The 20,939-nt window shown below is 40.1% G+C and overlaps 1 protein-coding gene and 1 non-coding gene across 3 annotated transcripts in view; both read right to left on the bottom strand.

The window, feature by feature from the left end:
- Positions 1-6,243: 6,243 nt before the first annotated feature.
- Positions 6,244-6,350, bottom strand: LOC123631106. Its single transcript, XR_006732981.1, has one exon. It is a non-coding gene; the product is annotated as a U6 spliceosomal RNA (small nuclear RNA).
- A 5,071-nt stretch (positions 6,351-11,421) lies between these two features.
- USF3 (upstream transcription factor family member 3) overlaps positions 11,422-20,939 on the bottom strand; it is a 49,386-nt gene continuing 39,868 nt past the window's right edge. For both annotated transcript variants that reach the window (XM_045540256.1, XM_045540255.1), the window contains exon 7: positions 11,422-19,604. In XM_045540256.1, the coding sequence (XP_045396212.1) occupies positions 13,138-19,604 (6,467 nt within the window). In that variant the 3' untranslated portion in view covers positions 11,422-13,137. The remainder of the gene's footprint in view (positions 19,605-20,939) is intronic.

Genomic DNA, 20,939 nt, shown 5'->3' with positions numbered 1-20,939 from the left:
TGTGGCAGGACTGAAAACCGAGACCAAGCTGCTCTTATAAATATCAATTCTAAATGTACGTGTTGCTAATTCTTTCTGCAGCAGCGACCTCATGGTTGGAGGACATAAGAAAGTCACTCGGCTGCAAGCGTGGGGTTAACACGAGCGCTGGGGTGGAGGGGAACGAGGAGAGTCACAGAGAGCTAAACGGTGCCTTGTGCAAGACAATGCCTGTGCTGAACGGTGCATCGTGTCCCTGCCGACTCCTGCCTGTGTTCATGGACATCACCCTTTAAAGGAGAAAGGAAGGGTAACTCAGAAAGCCAAGTTCAACTGGAGGGTAACTGGAGAAAAGCAGTCACTCTGAAGAGGCTCCTGGCAGGGCAAGGTCAGAAGTGACAAGAGCAGTTTAGCTGGAGCAGGACAGAGACGTGGCAGCCGAGAGGGGCAAAACTGCACATAAAAAAATGACTTCTCCACACTTCTGACAAACGCTGGAGAGGCAACTCCACCTGTTGATGCTGGATGGTTCACTGAGGGATTAGCTGGGTTTTATTTTAGCAGCAGGAGAAGCCAGTGGAAAACCAGAGTCTATCTGGGGAAGGGACTTTCCATGACTGAAGGAGATCACCGAGCCAGCTCCTTGGGGCAAAGAAAGTGGCAGCTGCTTCCTTTGTAACTCCAAGCACTTGCCAGAATGTTCTGTGGGGTCACAAAATACGTGTCGGTAAATCAAGTAATACCCAAATATTTCTCATTCTGGGTGACAATTTCTCTGTCTATAACTTGGGGGAAAGGGAGGAACAAAGACAAACATCCTTCATAGAAGGAAGAGTAGAAGCTGAGAAAGATTCTGGAGTCAGACTTTAGTCCAAATATGTCCACCTACTTGCTGTGTGACCTTGGGTAAATTGCTGAAGCTCTCTGATCCTCAACTGGCACAGCTCCATGACACCACACAAGGGGGACAAGGTGAGGACATGTAGGGCCCAGGGGCAGTGTGAGCACAGACAGGATCCTCAGCTCACACCTCTTCAATCCCACAAGGAGCAAGAACAGGTTTGCTGCTGCTGGGGGTTCTCATCCATGGGCTCTCCTGTCTCCTGTCCTCAGTTCCAGGAGGCCCTGAGGGCTGGGGAGGCCTCTTCACCTTCAGGGACACCGCTGAGATCCATCCAGCCCTCTCTCCCCAGCCCCTCCATGTCTTTGATTGCTGCATGTCACCAACTCTGGCCCTTTATATGCTGCTTCCATCTCAGATGGAAAAATGGCACCGAAGCTAGGACCAAGTGGAAAGCCTAGCCGTGCATAGGGTCTCACCTCATTACTGCTGTCTCTGCCCTGGGAATCTCAAAGGAAAGAAAACCTAGAGTTTCTCCTCTCCAGTAGCTATTACAACTGAGCAATTTTTATCCCCAGACATAAAGCTCTAATTGCTGATACAACTTAGCATCTCTCACCACCACATTCCTGGAAAGGATGTTTGGTTCCATAGGTCTCTATAAGAGACCTCCTCAGAGAGAGACGCTTTCTCCATCTGCAGTTCCCGGTTCTATTGCAAAACCAAACAAAGAAATAATTTGGGGAGACCCTGCTGGGCATCTGGTGTCAGAGAAGGGTGCTAGTTCTCTGAAGAAATAGGCTTGCAGCAATTGCTTCAAACATATCTGAGAATTTCCAGTTAACTTTCAAGTGCCAGAACAATGTAATAACGAAGTGGATGGAGCATTAAGGAAAAGGAAAACTGAGATGAGGCAAGAATAATAACTGTAAACCTGGAAGACCAAAAGGAGACTCAGCTTAAGGTCAGCTTCAAGCAGCAGTGTTTCCTGAGAGCCTAAGGGGGAAGAGAACAGATGAGAATCCAGCCTGAATTATCCCTAAAAACTGTAAATGTGGACGGCGGCTTTAAACAAGAGGGTAAATGAGATTGGACTGGGACATAGAGGAAAGATAGTTGCTTCTCTGGGTAATAGAAGTTAAAGGGGAAGCTAGAAGGAAAAGAAAAGTGTTTAACTTCACAGAAAGTGTTGGGCAGTAGGGTTGGTGGCACAGATGATAGAGCCTACAGGATGTTATTTTAGTGAGAACTCTATAAAAATGGTTGGGGAAGGAGGACTGGACCAAAGGAGGAGGGACAAACTTTTGATGTGGTGGGTTTGTGGGTTTGGTTCTGTTTGTTTGTTTTCAGGTGTACTGAAAGCAAAAAGAAAGAGAGCCCTGGGGTCCACTGAGCTGAGAGCACAGAGACTACCACTACCTCTATAGGCAGTATTTTGAATATTCTATTTAGATTAATAGAGAAGCTTACATTCTGTTGGACTTTTACAGCCTGGCCTGTCGTGCCCAGAGCAGAAGAATAACTATCCTTTCCAGATAAAGGTGGAGAAATCAGAAAAATAAAAGAGATGCTTTAACTGACCACCTCAGTTTTTTTCATAAGAAAAATGAAAGTCCCAGTTTTAATCCCAGCAGAGAACAGAGATCTAGAGAGAGGGATGGTTGGAGAGGGAACAAAAACAGCTCCATCCCTCTAATGCTTTCTAGGTGACAACAAGCTCCCTCTGCTACGAGCCAAGTATGGGACGAGGTTCTCAGGCTACCCTTTCGGTGGGATCTTAGAAACGTATGTCTTCAATTTCCATCTCCAACCTCTAGAACATTAAAGTTGTTGGAACTGATCATTAAAACAGCCAACATCCATCATCAGGCACTTTGCCAAGGGTTTTGTATACATTACCTTATACAGTAATATTAATATTAATAATTAATTAATAATACTGAAGACCCCCTAAGAAGTCATTCCTATCATGTCCGTTTCCCAGATGGAGAAACTGAAACTTAGAGAAGTCACTAGTCTAGGTGAACCTGGACCAGAAATAAGTAGTACAGGTAACAAGATCACAGAAAGGATAAACAGTTTGTGCTATAATGAAGGCTCAACTTTTATGTGGGGATGCATCTATATGTGCAAAACACACAGCCTAGAATTATATAACTATTGTACATATTGACAAGAAAAGGTTTTTCGAAATTCAGAAGATATGTGCCTGATATATAATTCTGAGTAACAGTGAAACCCACTGTGCTTTAGGAAAGCCATCCAATAAAACCATGGCTTTGTATCATCTTGGCTCTCTAAACTGGAACAGCTGCATTCATATGCGTTGCTTCAGTTTCTAAGCTTGTAAAGCTAAGAACCAAAGTTCTTTTTCAAAATTCAATGACTGCATTTGGCAAAGGGCCGTAGACCTGGAGATTCATTTTAGATCAAAATACAGACAGCGTAAGGTATCAGGTTACCACTGGGAGCCTATTGGTTCAAAAACAAAATTTAAAAGGAAGAGAAAGCACAGGAATGTAGTGTGTTTTTTTATTTTCTAAAAAGCATTCAGAGACTCAAAAAGTTGTCAAGAGCCAAAAAGTTCTCCAACACTGCCTCTAACACTCATCTGTGCTGGCCCAATGGATCAGAATCCACAATTCTCACAACAGTTGAACCGTCTTTTCGTTCTTGGTCGCTGGGCCCAGCTCTCTCCTCCTATAAGGCAGTAGTTTCATCCCAGCCAAATTTAGGCAGAGGAACTAGCTGCATAGAACTGGAAAATCATATTTCTTCATTTGGGATACAATGATAATAGTGATGAATGTTTCTAAATTTGTCCAGAAATAAGCCAAAAAAAAGCAGTATGACTTGGTTTGGAACATTGACATTCTAACCAATTCTCATCTTCTGTACTCAGCTGTTGGCCTTTTTTTTTTTTTCTTTTTAAATATTTAACATGAATTTGTACATTCGCCCCATGGCAGCATTCAAAAAAATGGGATTTAACCTAATTGAATCATGAATTCCCAGAAAACTTTGCAAAACAGTAAGTTCTCCACCACTACAATTTGGCTGCAGCCTCCTTCCAAACCACGATCTGAATGTGATTAGGCAATGTCAGAAAACACCACCACCAACCAGACCTGCACTGCACAAACTTTGCTACAAGCTGGATTTTCATACCTCCCCCAAACTCTGTAGCTTACTTGATCATGTGAAAAATTAAGTGGCACACCGGTACTAGTCAACCAACCTCCTGACTTTTGAGTTTATCTAAGAAGCAAATTAGCATCATCTCCTTCATTTCTCACAGGACGAAGAAAAGGGCCAAGGAGCCGTTGACATTGACCAACTGAGTATATTCTAGCAGAGGCTGCATTTCAGTCTCATTGTATAACAGATGAGCCAGATACAAAATAGTGCCATGGCCTTTTCTTTTTCTAAAGAATGATAGTAAAATAACTCTTGGATATTATTTAGTCAAGGGGAATTTATCAAGAGAAAACCAACATCTGTTCAAACTTCCATAGATAATTTTTTCTTAACATTTTTGTTTAGGTATAAAATATATTTGGTAATGGATAAAATGTACACTAACCTTAAGTGTATATAAATTGAAGTTTTACATGTATATACATATGTATGTGCACACATGCACATTCACCAATGTAACCACCATTAAGATGCAAAACATTTCTGGCATTCTCATGCCTGTTTCAAGTCAATCCCTGCCCCCAACATAACCACTATTCTGACTTTTCTCACCATTGATTAATTTTGCCTAGTCTTGAACTTTGTGTAAATGGAATCACACAGGATGTACTCCTTTTTGTCCGGCTTCTTCACTTAATATTATATGATGTCTGTGAGATTTATCCGTGTCTATAAGTAGCTTTGTTTTGTAACTATATGCCATTTTATTTATCTTTTCTCCTATTGGTGGACATTTGAGCTGTTTCCAGTTTTTGTCTACTGTAAAGAAAGCTGCTATGAACAATCTGATATGTGTCTTTTTGTGATCTTTTTTCAAAGGTATATACTCAGTGTACTATGGAATCGCTGAGTTGTGTGGTTGGACCAATTTACACTCCCATCAGCAGTGTATGAAAGTTCCAATTATTTCACATCTTTGGCATTTGTCAGTTCTTTCAAGTTTAGCCTCTCTAGGTGAGAATGAAGTGGTATCTCATTGTATTTTATTTTGCATTTCTCTGATTATTAATGATGTTGAGCAACTTTTCATAGACTTCTTGGCCATTTGTGTGAAGGATTTTTTCAAGTTCTTTGCCCATTTTAAAAATTGGCTCATGAGTATTTTTCCTTTTGATATATAAAATCTTTGACACTCTGTGACTTGATGAAGAGAAATTCTTAATTTTAATGGAGCTCAATCTAACAATTTTTTCTTTTATAGTTATAGTCAGATATTTCCTATGGTTTCTTCTAAAATACTAGTTCTCAAATTTTTTGGTCCCAGGACCTATTTACACTCTTAAAAATTATTGAGGACTCCAAAAAGTTTTTGTTTATGTGGGTTATACCTGCCAGTATTTACCATATTAGAAAAAAATCAAAGATTTACAAATATTTATGAATTCATTCAAAGATAATAAACTCATTACATAACACAAATAACGTTTTATGAAAAATAACTATATTTTCCAAAACAAACAAAAACTGTGAGAAGAGTAGTATTATTTAACATTTTTGTAATCTATTTACTGTCTGACATATACAATAGCTGGATTCTCCCATGGGATTCTGTATTTACTCTGCTGTAGTATATGTTTTACTTGAAGTAGAGTCATGTTTAACAATTGGGACATGGTCTGAGAAATGGGTCATTAGGCAATTTTGTCATTGTAAGAATATCATAGGGTGTACTTATGCAAATCTAGATGGTATATCCTACTGCATACCTAGGCTATCTGGTATAGACTATAAACCGGTACAGCATGTTACTGTACTGAATACTGTAGGCAAATGTAGCATGATAGCAAGTATTTGTGTATTTAAACATATCTAAACAGAAAAGGTACGGTAAAAGTATGGTATAAAATATAAAAATGGTACACCTGTATAGGGCACTTACCATGAATGGAGTTTGCAGGACTGGAAGTTGCTCTGAGTGAGTCAGTGAGTGAGTGGTGAGTGAATGTGAAGGCCTAGGACATTACTGTACACTAGGTAGATTTTACAAACACTGTACACTTAGGCTACACTGAATTTATTTTAAAAATTGTCTTTCTTCAATAATAAATTAACTTTAGCCTACAGTAACTATTTTACTCTATAAATTTAATTTTTTAAACTTTTCGACTCATGTAATAACACAGCTTAAAACACATATTGTATAGCTGTACAAAAAATATTTTCTTTCTTTATATCCTTATTCTATAAGCTTTTTTCTATCTAAAAAATTTTTATTTATTTTTTTTTTAAATATAGAACGCTTCACGAATTTGCATGTCATCCTTGCGCAGTGGCCATGCCAATCTTCTCTGTGTCGTTCCAATTTTAGTATATGTGCTGCCGAAGTGAGCACTAAAAAATTTTTATTTTTATTTTTACTTTTTAACCCATTTTGTTAAAAACTAAGACACAAACACACACATTAGCCTAGGCCTACACAGGGTAGGATCATCAATATCACTGTCTTCCACCTCCACATCTTGTCCCACTGGAAGGTCTTCAGGGACAGCAATACACATGGAGCTGTCCCCTCTTATGACAACCATGCCTTCCTCTGGAATATCTCTCTCCTGAAGGACCTGCCTGAGCCTGTTTTACAGTTAACTTTCTTTTACATAAGTAGAAAGAATATACTCTAAAATAACGATATCTCATCAATAAGGGCATAATAAAAATAAAATAAAATGATAAAAAGTATGGTTTGGTAAATATATAAACCAGTAACATAATCAAGTATTATGTACTGTGCATAATTGCATGTGCTATACTTTTATACAACTGGCAGTGCAGTAGGTTTGTTTACACCACGAACATGTCACTAATGAGTTGAGCTAGGACATTACAACAGTTACGCTAGGTCACCAGGCAATAGGAATTTTTCAGCTCCATTATAATCTTATGGGACCACCATTGTGGCTATGCAGTCCATTGTTGACCAAAACGTCCTTAGTAGTGCATGACTTTATATGAAGAAAATTTAGTCTGATCTGAAATCCTAATTTTACTTTTTATAATGAATACAGAGATACATAGTTTGTTCCAACAATACAGTTCTGGTCATAATTATGAGTTGAGGTTGATTGATCAGGGACACAATCCCTACGCCAAATGTGTCATGGCATTATTTTCAGACATGTTGGCAAAATTTAAAGATTATTTGAATATAATACTTCAGCATTCAAGGCAAGTCATTTAATAGCAGGTCTGAAGTGGCAATGATCAGAAAAGACAGAATTCACAATGCAAAAATGCAAAGTTTATTTTCTTAAATAAAATACTATATTCATATCCATACAAATAATTATTACAACCATTAAAATGTTACATTTAACAATAAAAATTTCAAAACTTTAAACAAGAGCATGGTTCAGAATATTCACACCCTAATACAATGCATTTGTAAAAAGATGTCAAAATAAACAGGACCTATTCTTATTTACAACTGTAGGACAATCCTGATCATATTATACATATCTGCTCTGGATTCCATTACAAAACAAATTAGCTTCCATTAGAATTATAAACCAGATGATTTACAGTAATAGGACACAGTGCACAGCAGACACTGCTGCCATGGTAATAGATACAAATTTTACACTATTGAAAGCACTAAAATTAGTTTTTTTCTGGTGACTGCCCTACAGTAAGCTTCTCGCCCAGTGTATCCATAAATAATTTGTGAAGGTAATGATGTTCTCAGATTTTTCAACATTTTTTTGCCAAAGTGAAAATATATATGTATGTGTGTATATACATATATATGGCCTGCTGAAAGTGTAAGTGAATCTTTTCTTCACAGTAACACAACTGCAGCATCTTAAGCAACACTGTCTGGTCCCTTTCTTCTTGGAAGATCAACAGTTCAACGCCCCTTAAAGGTTACCACCATAGTCAAGTCCAGTGCCTCAGTGACCTCACAGGTGAAAAATGATTTTAAGACTTCAGGAGTGGGAGGACAGAGAAGTCTCAGAAAAGTGAAAAAGAGATTTGGATGGATCAAACTTTAAGCGCCTATGGCATAGTATGGTGTATAGCTGTACACACAATTAGGCAAAAAAAAAAAAAAAAATTAAAGATCATCTTTTTTTAAAAATGTGTTAAATTACAAATGAAGAGTTACCTCCTATGTTTCATGAAATCTCTAGTGACAGATTATGCAGTCATCCTATATAACACCAATTTGGATATTCTGCCCAATATTTGCAACCCAAGTTGGTTCATGTTTATGAAGCATCTGACCACATACATGTGCCAAAGATTACAGTTGATACAATTTGTGTAAATCTAGAAATAAGGATGTTGACTACCACACACAAGCTCTGAGTTTAAAAGGAGTTTTGCTACTAACTAGTAAAGTGTTTTCTTTTTTACAAGATCAGCATCAAAGATGGCTCGGAGAATGATAAGGCAACAGTGAGAAACATCGGCTGTACTTGTCTTCTAGGAGGTGTTTGATTACACAGCATGTACCATCTCAGCTGATCCTGTGCTGTAACAGAGGAGTGGCGGAGTGATATGTTCCAATAGCTGGTCTAAGGACCGGAGGCACAGTTTCAGATAAAGTGCAGTACCAGAGTAGAGGCATGTGGACAAAAGTAGAAGCTCTGTGTCCAACAAGCTCCTCGGACTTCTCACCAGCGTATCTGAACTATCTCAATCTAAACTTTGTGTCCCCCCACAGACTCTAGTGGAAACACTCTCTAGGTTTCACTCTAGTAGAAACATACACAGAAGAGTAGAATAAAGTTAAATCCAAAAAAGGACCCTTTTCTGTTAAACTCTGGGGAAGGAAAAATGACAACATTCAGCCAAAAAAGGCATCTTGGGGAGAAACTAACTTCTGCCTTTCATTTGCTTATAGGTGTCATAAAATCATCCCTCACAGATTAACTTCACACTAGACTATCTGCCTGTTGGCTATTACTGTTGCCCTCTGGATGTACACAGCCATGGCACGTTACCTCCAGGCAAAGACAGCATTTATGCAGATAATAGAGTTACAACCAAGTAGGTTCATTTTGGTACCACCTTTGCCCTTTCTTCATTCCTCCATGGGAAAAAGCAAGTCCCCCAAACCAAGAGACAGAGCTATGTGGCACGCTGAAATATTTTAAATCAATTTTGAACTTGTTTTTTTTTCTGAGAAATTGTTGTTGCCCTTTAAGAGAATAGGCAGCATAGTGGTTCCCAAAGCCAGGAATCGGAAATCACTGATTTGGGAGTAGGATTCGCTACCACACGCTGTTCTAAGAGACAGTGGGCCCCATAAACGTTTCAAGGCAAAGGAGTAATCATCCTAAGGAAATGACCAGGCTTCCTCCCTGCTATTTGAAATGGAGGAGAGGGAAGATAATAAGAGCCTAAGTAGCTATGTAGGGAAGATAAAACTAAGAAGATGTATATTAATAATATTGTACTCTTACTCAAATTTTTAAAATTTTACTCCCATTAAAATGTGTTTCCACATTTTCTGGAGTATAAGTTTTAGCCTCTCCATGAAATTGCTAATGTTAGAAGGCAAGAAAAAGGCAAATGAATTATCTTTCAAATGCTTAAATAATTTTGTATTTTATGAAATTTTTAAAACTTGATCTTTGTTGCAGTTCAACATAACCCTGATATGTGACTGGAAATTGCTGCAAAAGAACAATTCCTCCCTTTCCTTCACAGTTCTGATATGTTAAACTTTATGAAACATGATCACTGTGGAATTCCCACGACTTACTTAGAAAAAAGTGCCATCTCTGGTACCCCAAGAGGTCTTACAATAAAAACAAAAACAAATTTACTGAAGTGGTATAAAATATATAAGCCATCTCAAAACAACTTGTATTTTCCACACCCAAAAATAAATGACACCAAACTGGATTTCTTTCATCTATGATTGACGCATTAAAAGCATATACATAGACCGGGTTTGGTGGCTCCATGCCAGTACTCCTAGCACTTTGGGAGGCCAAGGCGGGAGGATGCTTGAAGCCAAGATTTCAAGACCAGTCTGGGCAATAGAGAGACCCCTGTCTCTACAAAAAATAAGAAAAATTGAGACCAGTCTGGGCAATAGAGAGATCCCTGTCACTACAAAAAATAAGAAAAATTAACCAGGTGTGCTATGTCTGTAGTCCTAGGTACTTGGGAGGCTGAGGCAGGAGGATCAAGTGAGCCCAGGAGTTTGAAGTTGCAGTGAGCTATCATGACCCCTCTCTGCACTCTAGCCTGGGTGACAAAGTAAGACCTGGTCTCAAAAAAAAAAAGCTTATACATGAGATCTGAAATTTTTCACTTCATTAGAAGTTACCATTAATGTTGAGAGGAATAAACCAGTTTCTAAAACTGATTACATGTGATCAATAATGCTAAAAAAGACAAAGAGAAATGATTCAATCAATGATTCTCACTTATGACTCAGACATAACTTTGTGTATTTCCAGAAGTTACAAAATTATTTGTGGAACTGGTTTTACTTTCTATAGTCATATATAGTAAGCCAAGAATAACCTTACATTCATTATAACCAAAATTGACTATGTTTTCTGCCATTCCTTTACCAAAATTATATCCAGATACCACCAGATATTATATAACAAATTTCCTCCCAGAAATTATGTAGATCTAATTATCAAATACTTAATACTGCTAGTAAATCTCATATACTCATGCTTTTAAATCAAATAAGTACTGTAGTCTGAACACTTTCAGAATTGAGCCCATATATGAAATGAACTCTTACATATACATGGACCTGTGTAAAATAATTACAGCTACAAATAAGCAGGGGCCCAATTATTTGCAGGTGGTCACATCTTTCTTCAGATGATCAAATAAGCCTTCTGAGACTCAATCAAGATCAAAATGTTATATTGTTGGAATGAAAGCTCTGAGAAATGGAAATGCTATCTCTGAATGCAGCTGAGCAGGAAAATATAGTCAACGCAACAGAAATATCTGAAAGTAGCAGGCTTTCAGGCCTTTGTATTGCAATGTTGAAACTGACCTTCTCCTTAGCCTGTTACCTTAATTCCAATTATATCTAGAGCCCCCAGTCCTCCAGAACTCAACAGCCACTGTGGGGGTGGGAGTGGGCACTGGGGAGGGAAGGTAAGGGAGGGAGGGAAGGAGGGAGAGAGAGCAGAGAGAGGGACAAAACATGAATGCCAAACACACAGAAAACTGCCCCTCTTGAAATTGGTAGATTAGACTTTTCAAGTACAAAGAAAAACTTGAACATTAAAGCTTAAAATTCAGTTAAGAGAATTAAAAAGCAAGTCATAAATGTCACTATTTCCTCAATAAAAAGTTTTGACTACCGTGTTTTCTCTGTTGTCTTTTTTAAGTAACTTATTCATGAGGCTCTCCTATTCTACCCCAAGACCATGTTGAAGGAAGAAAATACAAGTTTTTCTTGTTTACTTTTTTTTTTTTTTTTTTTGCCTCCAGGAAGCTGCTTTAGTTAGCAGCAGAAAAAGACAGGAAAGTTTGGTAAGAACAGTTAAAGAGGCACAACTGACCCTTTTGCTGAGTCTTTAGAAGAGGTATTCACTGGAGTTAACTGCTCTGACCAGGCCTTAGGAGGCTTTTTTAGGATAAGAAAAAAAAAAAAAATGCTGGTCCTTGTGTTCACTTTGTTAATAGAGTAGACAGAACAATTTATATGCATCTCTCCCACACCATCCTGGTTTTTTTGGCAGAATATAACAACAAAAAGTAATGGGCTTAATGGGTTTAAGAAAATGAGTGTATATTGTTATTTTCTTAGGTTTTTAAAGTGTTGAAAATTGAATATATGCGTTTTTAAATTTATTCTTAACTTCAGTGGGACTTTTAAAAACTCCTCCCTACGTGAAGTTTCTCTACACTTTATCAAGTCTCAGGTGTCAATTTTCCATTTTCAGATGGCAGGCCTATCTTTAAAGGGCGAGTCTATATTCTAAAAATCTGTCTGTGCACACACACACACACAAATCACACATGGACATATATAAAGACTATTTTTTGAAGCACCATTTCACATCTACTAACAAGAAAAATAATGAACAAATTCATCTTCTCATTATAATTCTGTAACGAATAACAATGCAATATACAATGCCATATTTAAAAATATAAATACCATCAGTAAATTAAAATAGTGACAGAGGTTAATATTTCTCTATTCAGAAATATTTTAAAAGTAAGGCTCAAATATGTAGATTCCAAACACACTATTTACTGATCGATCCTAATATTTAAACGAATGCAAAAGAATTCATTTGAAGATCAAATAAGCAGAATGAAGAGAGAATATTAAATCAAAATTCAACTGATGAAACACCAATCGCTAACTGAACTCATGCAAAATTCCACAATCTAACTGCTTTCATCCTTACGGCCCTGATGCAAATGCAAGTACAAAATGGAGAACATCTATGTACTTTTAGCTTTCTCTCTGTAAGGCTCATTGTCTAAGGAAGACCTTTGCTTTAAAGGATCTTGGCACATTAAAGAATTTAAAGAATAAGACATGGAATTCAGATAATTTATGGATTGTTATAATTAAGAAAGAAGCCTCAATCTAAACCAAGCCTTGGGAATAAAGGTTGATTAAACATTTCATTTATCTGTTAACTGCTTGATTTTAACTACAGACTTTCAATTCAACATCAATTCAATACCTGCCATGGGTAAGAAACTGTTCTAGATGTTGACATTAGCCAGCATTTGGTTATGAGCCACTGTGTTTTATCAAGTTGCCTATATGTTTAGATGGCCACTCAACTATCTCAACTATCTATTCTATGATTTATCAACAATTAAGTTTAAAATCTAGACTCCTTCCTACTACCCAGCACATGCCAAGATGATCTCCCCCAACTTCCAGGTGATTAGTATTTAGGGAATATAAGATTACAAATCAAACTTGGAAATGCAAATGTGCTTGGAAAATAAAAAAGCATGCCATGCAGTTGAAAATGAAAGATAACTTATTTTTGACAATCCCATATTTGCTTCATCTCTGACATAGCCTCCCTACATTCAGAAGGTAACAAAACATGAAGACACATACACACACATCCCCTTTGCTCATGTACATGTATGTGTGCATGCACACACAAATACATTTGTAATCTTACCCGTTACCTTTACATTTAGTTTATTGGCATTTAAACAGCTGAACTACAATCATGACCCAAAATATGGCTTATGTTGTGGGCAGGTCTGTTTGAGGACTGCTTAGAAGAGTCAGAGGCAGAGGAGTTTGCTATTGTAAGCAAAGGTGACATTGCTGAACCATCAGGAAGAGCTGTAGCTATTTCTGGAAACAAAGATGTCATATTAAAATTGGATAAGTGAGAGTTAGTCATGTGCATTGGTGGCATATCAGGAAGAAGAGGAAAACTTGGTTGGGCAAAGCCAACAGGTCTGGGAGGAGACAAAATTGATCCAAATCGGTTATTTAAACTTCCACTGTTTACCTTCTCTGTGCTAGGATTTGAGAACATTTGATTAGAAAAATAGGGGATCGAGATATCATTGGACAGTGTAGGATGGGCAGGAGAGTATGGGGGATAGAAAGAGGGCAGGGTATTTTGGGGATCTACTGGGATGAGGGCTGGCGCTCGAGTGGCACTAGGCTGAGTAACCTGTGGAATGAAAGAAGTATTAGCATTTATTGGTGGATTCATGCCACCCTCAGGAATAAAGGGAAAACCAAAATTCTGTGATAGCGTATGCTGGTCAGGACCTGAATTATCATTAGGTACTTGTGGGCTATCAGGCATGAAACGAACAATACTTCCTCTCTTCTCTGCAGCAGGTTGTTGACGTCCAAGAATCATACTGCCACTGGTAGACAAAGGAAGATGGGGAAGACTTGGATCAAAGACATTACTATGTCTTTGGTTTCCAGAACGATTCCTTTCAGGCTGACGAATTTTGGAACCACTACTGTCTTGTAAGGGATGCCTTGATCTCTGGGGAACTGAGGAATTAGCCTGGCGTACAGGAGGCCCTTGATCAGCATTTCCATGAGACACAGACGGATGTGGCAAAGCTGGCCTTGCAACTCCATGCATGTTAGTTGTGACTGGAGGGTTCATGTGGCCCTTGGTCCCATGACTGTCAGTAATCCTCATGGGATTGGATTTCTGTACAGAAACATTGGGACTTGTGTTTCGACCTTGAATATCTCCTGAGGAAGAGGAACTTGAAAAGGGAATATTCAAGGTGCTGTTCCTGGTGTTAATTGCACCTAAAGACATGTCACAACTTTCCCTGTTCTGACTCTCACTCTCTCTTCTAATGTGGACACTTTCATGAGTTGGAGGACAATTGTACTCAATTGCAGAGGATGGACCACACTGTGCATTCCTCTGATGTTCTGAGAGTGGTCTCTGGCTCCCAATGACCTGATCACCAAGATGAGGGGCAAGCAGACTCTGCATGAAACTCTGGTGACATGTATTTTCACTGTCCCTTGGTGGAATAGCATTTCCTGTTGGGATGCTCTGAACTGGTGGGTAAGGTAATCTCTTTTGACGGTCGATTGGTGGTGGGCCAGTGTTTTGACTGATTCGAAAAGCCTGGGACTGCATACTCCTCAATGAGGATACAGGGTTACCTATTTCATTATTTCTTGAAGATTGTACATCAAAATTACTCTGGGGCTGTTGACTGGCTCCACTTGGTTTAAATGTCTGACAATCAGAAAGGCGGATATCTGAGGCTACAGTATGGTCCACACGACCCTGCATATTATGAATAGCCAAACTCTTATTTCTAGGAACATCAAGATAGCTTCTCATCTCAAGCTGATCTGGAACTCTGGAACCCTGAATTGATATACCCATTCTCTGCTCTGAATTAGAAGATGTCTTTCCAATGAGTGCCTCAGCAGAGTAACTTGAAACTCTATTTCTCTCCGGCCTATGTGGAGTACAGGTCATGTCTGAAGGTCTAGTCACAATACTTGGTTGGGACACCATTTGCTGCTCTAAGCCTCTTGATGTCAAAAGCCTCTGCATTGGATTATGCCCAGATACATGTTCAGAAGAAACTCCTGAGCCTTGCTGTCTGCTTCCAACATCCTGCTGTTGGTGCATAATATCTTGATTGAGATGGTTCTGGGGATGGTTATGGTGGTTCCGGCTAGTCGAAGGGTTTTCACAGCTCTTCTCTGGCTGGGAACTTCCAAAGTGCTGCTGCATTTGTTGCTGCATCTGTTGGTGGTGGGGATGTGGCTGACCATTCTTGGGTCGAGACTGGTCCGTTCCATGGTGCTTCGGTTGTAAGGAAAGCTGAGAGGCCTGACTGCCCTGAACGAGATTCCTCTTTTTCTGCAACTGAACTTCCTGTTGTAGAGTCCTCTGTTGGTGGACATTATGGGGCTGAGAGTGGACAGAGCTATCTGCATGAGGTACGTGATGCTGCAGTTGATATAAGTGATGCCTCTCTCTTAACTGCCCTGCTTGCTGTTGCTGTTGCTGCTGCTGCTGCTGCTGCTTTATGTACAGATGGTTACTATGAAGGTGAGGTACCCCTTGAGCTGGAACATGCTGTTGCAGGGCCTGTAGATGTTGACTTGCCTGGGTTTGCTGCTGCTCAACAACTGAAGGCTGAGAACTACACTGAACTTCAGTTTGCCTCAATGCAGGGGCCACAAAGTTGTTACCAGGTGGAAACAATCGTGCAAGGCCATCTCCATGTGCTGGGTTGCTAACAGGCACAACTGAGTTTGAAGAGTTGGGAGGAATCTGACTAACCATCATTTGAGTTTGATCAGAAATGCTATCTGGAGTTCTGCTCATCAGGGACATACTTTCAAGCCTGAGCGGGGCTGGCTGACAATGCTTTTGACGTTTAGCTGAAGACAGTAAAAGGTCATCTTGGACAGCACGCTTGGCAGAATCCTTACGGTTTTCATGACTTGGCTTTAAGAGTGGCTCTTGAATCTGTGAATTTGGTATGGTACTAGTCATAGTGTTTAGCTGTTCTTGGGAATATTCAGTCATCAGAGATGGTCCAGGGGGCTGACTGCCATAAGAGCTAGATGAAACAGTCAGATTAACCGTTGCAGGAACAGTTGTTTGCTCTGAAGTTTGGGCTAAACCTGCACAGCTGACCAAAGGATGGCTGATGCTGCTCTGATGAATAAGGTTATTCACACTTAAACTGGTGATGCTTGGTGGATGAGACGGTGAAGCCTGTAAAGAGGCATTTGATGTTTTAATTCCTAGAGAACAACTTGGTTTCTCCAGGGGCCTATCCACGGTTGCTTCAATTGAATCCTGAGAATTGAATTCATTTGGTGTTGCCTCTGCCTGTCCTGTGCCATTCTCTTTAGGTGTCTGTGATTTGAAAGCTGGGTCTCCCTCTAAAGATGATGTTTCAGAAGGCTTTGAAGTAACTTCTCTTACATCAGCATGGAGGCCAACTCTTCCCTTCTCAAGGTTCTCCTGGTCAAAAATAGCTCTTGCTGCAAGAGCTACTATATCGGTTTGCTCTGCAAAGGTACAGCTGTCACACGTATTAGTTGTTGCATTGCTGGTCACATCCTCTCTAGTTGTTTCAGGAAGCATGGATGCAACTGAGAAACTACGACTGCTGCCAGAGCTGGTTGACATGGGAGAGTCAGCCTGCCTACTGGTGAGCAAAGAACCATTAATAACTTCCTGATCAGGCAGACAGGAATGATGCTGTGGTGGGTCTCTATCATCATTGTTCATTAGTAACAGTTCCTGTTTGGGATGTAAATTAACACTCGAGTCAACTATTTTAGAATTTTCTGAAGGAAAGTCAGGATGATCCATCTGATCTGAAAGGGATGATTTCTGGGGGTCTTTTTCTTTAGCAAGATCAGATAGCAATGTATTTAAACCTTGCCCCTTTAAGAGACCAGTGGTTTGCATTGTATCCGATGACTCTTGCTCCACTCTGCAAGGTTCAGCAATGATTTCTACCTCAGAAACACAGTCAGTACTTGTAGTGCTTGTGGTAGATGACAAACCAGAAACCTGAGAAACCAAAATGTGAGGATCATTTGGAGATGGAATCAACGCATTGGCTGAAGTGCAGGATTTGGCAGCATCTGACAATGCTAAACCAGTTGGTGGTTTATCCTGAGATGTCTCTCGTTGCAAATTGGGGGTAGAATCTTTGGATTTTGCTGGGACCATTGCAAAATGTTCACTTGTTACAGATTCTTGGGAGGGTGAGCTGGACTCCTCTGATGACTTAGATTTGGACACAGACTCGGGTATTACTGATTCCGAATTGAGAATGTCCAACGAATGTGAAGCAGAAAGACTTACACTGTTTGCCTGGGATGCAGGGACAGATGGTGACACAACAGGCAGACTTTCCAGCAGTCCATCACTACAGGGTGGCTCTGCTGAGCCCTCAGTGCTGGGGCAGTCCAACTTGCTCACATCTCTGACTGGATTCGGGGGACAGGCCGACTTGTTTGCTGCTAAGTGTTTCTTGGCCCCTGGCTTCTTATTCAACCTTTTTGACTTCACGTTAGGTGGCAAACAAGCAACAGTGTTCACTGAGGGAGCAGTCACTAGATTATAAGTACTGGGTAGTGTGGCTGAATTCTCTGTTGTCATGAGAGGTGCTACAGTTGTTAAAGAAACACAGGTAGCTGGGGTGGTCTGACTATTTGCAGTAGTTGGAGGATTGGCAGGCTGGTTAATCGACAATTGTACACAGCTTTGCCCAGCCATCTGTGATATGCTTTGATTGAGGCTGGCCAAAGCACCAAATGTATTCAGGGCAACGTTGGTATTTGGATCTTCGCTGGTGGTGGGTTGAATAATTTGCATAGGGGTTTGATTTGTAGTTCCTGATGAAGACATCACAGGCTGCAAAGCAAAGAGCTGCCCATTCAAAGAAATGGTTTGAGGCTGTTGTTGGTTTGACATAGTAACAGAAAAGGTTTGGGTTGAATTAGATGGTGATAAAGATGAAGGTCTTGGTAATATGTGGACAAGATGCTTTCCTCCAAAAGTCTGTGGGGTTGAAACATTTTGCACTGAATTATTAGACCCTATTATAGCATTGGCTCCATTGACAGGCAGTCGAACAGAACCAGCAGGTGGAGCAGAGAGAAGTGGCAAAGGATTCTGATTAGCTGCCTGTATGATTACTATCTGCTGACCTACTGTTTGGTTGGGAACTTCTGCCCTCATCACTGTTGGGCACGGGGTGGTGCTGGGCGGCTGAAGAATGATAACGTTTTGATTAGCTGGACCTGCATTCACAGCTGGGCCAACTGGTTGAGCCATATGAATCACTTGCATTGTTGAATTCAGTGGAAGGATATTTTTTGGAGGCTGAGATTTAACTTGTGACTGGGCAATTAGTGGCTGCATAGGTAGAGATGGACATGAAGGCAAGGTTACAACTACTTGCTCAACTGGCTGCCCATCTGCTGGAAAGGAATTACTCAAGTTAATGCCTGCAGCCACATGTCTATTGTGGTTGCTTGTAGTGGGGCTAGTCCCAGACTCATTTAATACTGGAGTCACAGTGGAAGATGGTGTCTGGCTTAAGGGCTGAATAGTGTTTCCTGCCAGTTGCAAAGTAGTCCACGTTGTCTGTGTGTTTCCAGCTGAAGAAATTCGGGTAAGGCTATTAATGTTTTTCAAATCTGAAGCACTAACACTTGAAGAAGGCAAAGAACAAGAAAGAGTCCAACCATTGTCCAAAGGGTTTGCAGAAAGAGTGCTTACAAGAGTGGTGGTCTTCCCTACTCCAGGGGCAGATGGTGCCACCACTGTGGTTGTACTTGTCGAGCCTGCACTCTTGCTAGTGCTCACTGGAGAAGAATCACCTGCGGATCTAGGAGGCTGGGAGCAGACTGTGGTGGTAACTGAAACAACAAAGGTGTTCTGAAAATCACCTCTGAAGTCCTGTACGTTCAGGCAGGACTTGTTTCCATGGTGCACTTTAGTAACGGCTGCTGAGGAACTGGGGGGAGTGCTTGTAGCACAAGGGGCTGTTTTCTTCAATAATTTGGGGCTCTCTTGTCCATTCCTATTTTCAGAAGAATTTTGATCATCTAAACATGTGTTCAAGGAACGATGTTGGTGAGGTTCAGGCCCCACTGGAACAGCAATCAGTGAGCTACCAGTGGCACCAAGCACGCTCGATTCGCTTTCAGAGGTGGAAAGCTCGAGAATATTTTGAGCAGAAATGGTGGCAGGAAGACAAAGAGGAACAGGCTGGTTGGTAGCTAATGCAGAAACCGTGGTCTGATGCCATGGCTTATTTTCAGGAGGGTAAACTCCAGAAATAGACACAGGAGTCACAAGATTGCAAGTCCTCTGTACCGGCACCACATTGGCAGTTTGCTTTTGTAAATTATGACCAACATTAAAGGTTATCCCCTGAACAGCTGTTCCCTGGCTGTTTCCACCAGGCTGACTCCCATTGGAATAAACAATGATATTTTTTTGAACCTGGTCACTAGGAATAACAACAGAGACCTTTGAGTTTTTAAGATTTCCTTTCCAGTGGATTGTAGGGTCATCATATAAGCATATGTCATTTGCTTTCAGTAATTCAATATATCGGCCATTTTCTTTTTGGATTTCTTCTAGTTGTTTCCGTAGCTTTTTAATTTCTTCAGCTATAATATTAAAAGTAAAAATTAAAAATACTGGTGAATGATAGTATTTATAATAACTTGGGAAAGAGCTGTGCCCTAAACTACTGAATTCTAATTCTAGCATTCTGAATACCTCAACTGAGAATCTTCAGCTCTTTTCTAATACACCTTCTTTCTTCTTTTTTAGAATGGTATCTCAAACCCCTATCCCTTTCTTTTAAAAGTGTAAACCTTTAAAGATCAAAAACTGAAAATTTACTCATAATATAGAAATTTCAAAATTCCTAATTGAAAAATTTCTAATAGGGCAGCTACATAGTTGAAGCAAGGAAAGACATGTTGATATCATGGTAACATGCTAGGAAAATAACACCGAATATCAGTAGAAAAGCATTTAAATGCTGCAACAGCTAACATTACCTGTGGCTGTAATAGATAGTCTCTTTTACAAATGGCTTCAGTTTCTATATTACCCTTTGAAACTATGGAGACCGAACGGAACAAGAACATGTAAGAAGCAAAGTGGTAGAGCAGCAAAGAAAGCATCTACAATGGAACCTGCATTTGCGGTGGGAGGGACAGTGGGGGTACACTACTGAACGGCTAAGGCGTCTGTCATAGCCCTACTCCTTTCTAAGGGAGACAGTTTCACCCACAGGCCCTACTAATGGGGCAGCCTGGGCTGCTGGTATTGTGTTCTGTGACCTCTTAGGTCCCCATCTGCCATGCATAGTGGTGAGTATTCTAATCCATCCCCCACCAAACCTCAACGCTAAAGCCCTAGGAGATAGCCTGAAACAAAAAGTTCCCTTCCAACAAGGATAAGCTGAGACTAACACGTTATTTTTCTCAGATATTTGAACTAAGAGGCAAAAGAAAGATGCCAGTGTTCCACGGACATTATGGACCAAGTAATAATGATCACTGCTCTTATTTATTACACATTTACTGCTTGACACTTTTCATTCACTGTCTCATTTAATAATAACAACAATAATAACGATGATGATAACACTACCATTTATCAAGCATTTACTATGTGCTAGGCTTTAATCTAAGTGCTTTGTTTGTATTATCTCTTTTAATCCTCATAAGAACCCTAAGATGGGAACTACCTATTATTATCACCATTTTTAGATGTGAGAGATGGGCTCAGAGTAGTTACATAATTTTCCTAAAGTTGGCCAGGTATACACTATGATCATTCTCATTTTAAGACTGGGAAACTCAGCCAGGCACAGTGGCTCATGCCTGTAATCCTAGCATTCTGGGAGGCCGAGGTGCGAGGATCGCTTGAGCTCAGGAGTTTGAGACCAGCCTGACAAGAGCAAGACCCCCAGGTCTCTACTAAAAATC

This window comes from Lemur catta, chromosome 1 (genome assembly GCF_020740605.2).
Source record: "Lemur catta isolate mLemCat1 chromosome 1, mLemCat1.pri, whole genome shotgun sequence".
NCBI classification, from domain to species: domain Eukaryota; kingdom Metazoa; phylum Chordata; class Mammalia; order Primates; family Lemuridae; genus Lemur; species Lemur catta.
The sequence above is the reverse complement of the archived record's forward strand: the minus strand, read 5'-3'. Positions and strand labels throughout refer to the sequence as shown.